Source organism: Hyaena hyaena, unplaced genomic scaffold (genome assembly GCF_003009895.1).
Source record: "Hyaena hyaena isolate Hyena2069 unplaced genomic scaffold, ASM300989v1 scaffold_54, whole genome shotgun sequence".
In the NCBI taxonomy this organism is placed as follows: domain Eukaryota; kingdom Metazoa; phylum Chordata; class Mammalia; order Carnivora; family Hyaenidae; genus Hyaena; species Hyaena hyaena.
Window position 1 is genome coordinate 1223998 of NW_024080685.1, and position 4715 is coordinate 1228712.

At 36.5% G+C, this 4715-nt stretch overlaps 1 protein-coding gene across 1 annotated transcript; it reads left to right on the forward strand.

Moving 5' to 3' along the window:
- The first annotated feature begins 225 nt into the window (after window positions 1–225).
- Window positions 226–3029, forward strand: CXCL8 (C-X-C motif chemokine ligand 8). Its single transcript, XM_039230923.1, has 4 exons — window positions 226–385; window positions 1536–1671; window positions 1959–2042; window positions 2514–3029. Exons 1-4 carry the CDS (start codon window positions 322–324, stop codon window positions 2533–2535), a joined length of 306 nt encoding a protein of 101 aa, XP_039086854.1. The 5' UTR covers window positions 226–321; the 3' UTR covers window positions 2536–3029.
- Window positions 3030–4715: the final 1686 nt, after the last annotated feature.

Consider the following 4715-nt stretch of genomic DNA (forward strand, 5'->3'; position numbering starts at 1 on the left):
ATAAATGCTTTTAAATAAAATACATACTAAATAACATTAAAGATCAAATAGAACTTCCATCATACCAAACATTTGATAAGAGACACGTTACAGGAGTGTGATGACTCAGGTCTGCTCTCAAAAGGGCAGGCAGAGGGTTGCATATTGTGGAATTTCCTCTGACATAATACAAGAATGAGGGTGCATATTCTCTGCTGCTCTGAATAATATAAAAAGCCACAGAAGCTCTCCATCCAACACAAGTCCTCTGGGACAGCAGAGCTCACAAGCCTCTGGGACAGGAGCCAAGAAGAAACCAGAACGAAAGCACCTTGCGTCAATATGACTTCCAAGCTGGCTGTTGTTCTCTTAGCAGCTGTTATGCTTTCTGCAGCTCTTTGTGAAGGTAAGCACGCCTTTCTGATCTGCGAGTTTTCCTGTGTCTGAATGTGATCCTCAGAATGCAAGATTATCCTTCCTGCTTTAATAACTAACATTCTTCTTATTCAAGAAAAGGAAATAGTATTTACAGTCATTTAGTGCTCACTTGAAATTTCAACTGTTTAGGCTTGATCTATACAACACTTAGAAAAGTAGAAAGTTTGATTAACATAGGCATTCTGTTCCTTTCATTCATACTCTGTAGTATGCATACATTTAATATAAATCTATAACTTAGAGTGTATCTTATCAGGGGCTACGATTACCCATGTTATTATTAACTAATATCGAGTATGGGAACTGGTAATTTTACTCCATGTGCTGTTTTAGTGACCAACTTCAGACAACTATCAATTCCTATTTGGTTTAAAGACAATCTGACAAATTATAAGCCTTTTGGGATCCTTCTTATAAAACAAATACAGTTAGAAATATTCATAGCATGTAGTTTCTATATTTTTTCTTTTCTGTCGAGCATTAAGGATTTCTTCAAGATATGAAATCTCTTTGTGTAACTTATCTATTTTTATTAACTTTTTCTGAGGCCAATTTCTGTGTTGTTGAACCTTAGTTTACATACTGTAGGTAACATTGTGGCATCATGGAAGATTGCACAATACTGAGTAGAAGAAAAAGTACCATGAGATTGCCAACATTTCACAAAGGCAACTCCAAGTCTTTATGCAGGAAGTCAATCAGTGATGTCATTAATGTCAGTGTTTTATTTTATATTGTTTTTTAAAGAAAGATCTAGAACATGAGCAGAGGAGATGGGCATAGGGAGAGAAAGAGAGAATTGCAAGCAGGTTCCACGCTCAGCGTGGAGCCTGACCTAGAGCTCAATCTTATGGTCCTGGGATCATGACCTGAGCCAAAATCAAGAGTTGGACGATCAACCAGCTGAGCCACCCAAGAGCCTCCACATTTTTTAAAATTGAATTTAGGAGTTAGGAGAATATCCAGGCTTCCACTTCAAGAATGAGTTTGCTAAAGATGAGATGTTTACCAAACATCCAGTCACCAAATGATCAGGTTGGAATTAAGGAGTAAGTAGCCAGCAGAGCTGTACCTGGGTTGAAATTAATCCTTAATTGTTTTCATTTTTTTTTTCATAGCTGCAGTTCTGTCAAGAATGAGTTCAGAACTTCGATGCCAGTGCATAAAAACTCATTCCACACCTTTCCATCCGAAATTTATCAAAGAACTGACAGTGATTGACAGTGGCCCACACTGTGAAAACTCAGAAATCATGTAAGTACTTTAGAAACGGATTAGATATTTTACTTCTGCAAACCTATAATTGAAGAAGGTGGAAGTATCCCACAAAATTCTAGGTACAGGAATACAGCAATGGGCAAGACAGGAAAGAAAGATTCTTTGTCTCCATGACAGTTTAATATGGTACCTCTCATGCCTTATGGCTAAAGATGACTTGGACTCAGATTTTATGCCTGTACTTCAGGAACCATGACTTGAATTGACAAAGGAATGCCTGAAACCCACTAAATACTGATTCAATCATATCTCTCTCATTTCAGTGTAAAGCTCACCAATGAAAAAGAGGTGTGCCTGGACCCCAAGGAAAGATGGGTGCAGAAGGTTGTGGAGATATTTTTGAAGAAGTAAGTTGTATGTGTGTGTGTGCATTTTTTAAATTTAGATTTTTCATTTATCCTGAGACATACAGTCAAAACGTTAGCCTCTAAGTTCCTGTGTCTGCTGGAAGACTACTCTTTATGTCTGCCTCTTTGATTTAACAACAACAACAACAAAATAGCCGCAATAGTGAGTTTGTTGTATTCAAGACTCGGAAGATCATCCATCTCAGTTTGCTTGGGAAAGTCTGGCCTTAAAATGCCTGTGCCATTTATCATTAGTATGTTTCCCTTTCATTCTCAGAAAGGTCCTGAGACCCTTAGATGATAACTTATCTGGTCTTTCTACTCACAGTTGAAAATTAGGACTTTTCTAACACATGAATATCTAGGATTGTATTAATTTCCATGGTAAATACACTGTCAAGAAACCATACTTTTCCTTATTGGCATACTGTTAGTTTGCCAAATTTTTCATTTAATTTTATTTCTTTTCAGAGCTGAGAAACAAAATTCATGAAACAAACAACCACGTTCTCCATGGTTTCCAAGAATTCTTCAGTAAAGAGGCCAATGAAACTTCAAGCAAACATATTTACTTCAGCTTTTCATATAGTGTGTGGGTCTGGTATAGGGTTCCCAGATAAAACAGAGTGTGCCCCATTAGATCTGAAGATGAAGTAAAACAATGAGTGGTTTTATTTCAAAGTCCGATTCCATTGTCCCATACAATATCCAGACTCACTTATATTTAAAACGTTATTTATTGTGTACCGCAAATTTAACTGGAAATCCTGGATATATTTTGTAGTTATTGTTACATCTTTCAACCTCAGCCTGCCGGCCAGGGCGTGTGAGTCCCTGTCCTTGGTTCCTTATTTATTGCTCAACTGGAGAAAGAGTATCAGTCATCATCCTGCCTCACAGAGATGTGAGGACATGTGGAAGCACTTTAACTTTTTCTCATGTCATGCAAATGATGTACAGGTGAAACTTGTTTGCCTATTTATTATTTATATATTTATTTAAGAAAAAAATAAGGGGATCTCTGTGTATAAATTGGGAAAGGAAGCATTGTTGGTAGGATAGTATAATGACAAGAGTGAATTTTTATTTATGTTGGTATTAAATGCTGTTCTATTAGGGAACTGTTTTGACGCAGGTTACCAGATTTAGCAAAATTGAAAACAAATAAGAGGTCCAATTAATTTTTATTTCAGATAAAAAATGAATTATTTATTAGTATGTGTATATTATCATTTATCTGAACTTGTGATTGAACTAGCAATCCTATTTTTATACTCCTAACCCTGTTCTGTCACTGCCTGCCCTGTGCTGTGCTGTGTTGAATCATCAGAATCCCGAATTAGAACTGTTTCTCAAAGCAGCAAAACTTCAACAGGCAAAATTAACAAAGAAATTTCTTGCTACTTAAAACTTATTATGTACAGATGGATTCTTCTAATTGTATTTAAGTTATTGTGTTTTTAAACACTGACTTTATTTTTTGACTTGAAGATACTTTTATGTATTCTCAAAGAGGCTTTTTTTCTATTGTTTTTGTTGGTGTGGAAATCTAAGTGTAACTATAAAGCAACTTAAAATAAAACTTATTATCCAAAAAAAAAGTCATTAAGTGTTTGTCTTTCTTTAGTAGTTTTAAAAGTTATTGTTTTATGTCTTTTTATATTAAAAATAATATTTTGCGTTAAAAAACATAAATGCTTGTGGTGCCTGCGTGTCTCAGTCGGTTAAGCATCTGACTTTGGCTCAGGTCATGATCTTCTGGTTCATGGGTTTGAGCCCCACGTAGGGCTCTGTGTTGACAGCTAGGAACCTGGAGCCTGCTTCAGATCCTGTCTCCTCCCTTTGCTCCACCCCCCCCCCCAATCTCGTGCTTTTCTCTCTCTCTCTGTCTCAAAAGTAAACATTAAAAAATTAAAAACAAAAACAAAAACTTAAAAAAAAATTTTTTAATGTTGTATTTATTTCTGAGAGAGAGAGAAAGAGAGAGAGAGAGAGCATGAGCAGGAGAGGGTCAGAGAGAGAGGGAGACACAGAATCTGAAACAGGCTCCACGCTCTGAGCTACCTGTCAGCACAGAGCCCGATGCAGGGCTCAAACCCACAAACCGTGAGATCATGACCTGAGCAAAAGTCGGACGCTTAACTGACTGAGCCACCCAGGCGCCTCCCCCAAAAAACAAAAACTTAAATGCTTCCTCTTAGCATTTTGCATATTATGTGGAAAATTACAAACCTTTGTAAGAAAACAAATTTTGTCCAGAGATGGGTTATAAACAATAGTCTCTTCCATAGAATAATGGAAATATTCTCAACTCCCCATTGTATCCCATTTTGCTAATAAGGCTGACTTCAGATTTTTAGCTAACCAACCCAGGTGTCTGTAAACCTTAGCACAGCCGAGTACTCAGTGAAAGTGCTCAGTGTAAGAGGGAAGAGGATACTCGTTACAAAACACTTCTTAGCTAATTGAGAAGTAAAACTGACACATATGAGATACAGAAGATTAAATACGATCAAAGACCAAACATATTTGAAAATAAGTCAACCAAACCAATTAAAAGTAAAAATACAATAATTTGACTAAAATACTCAGTGGAGAAGTTTTATAACAGAATAGACACTGCTGAAAAGAACATTTGAGCTCCAGGAACAAAAACCAAAGAATTTTATCTGG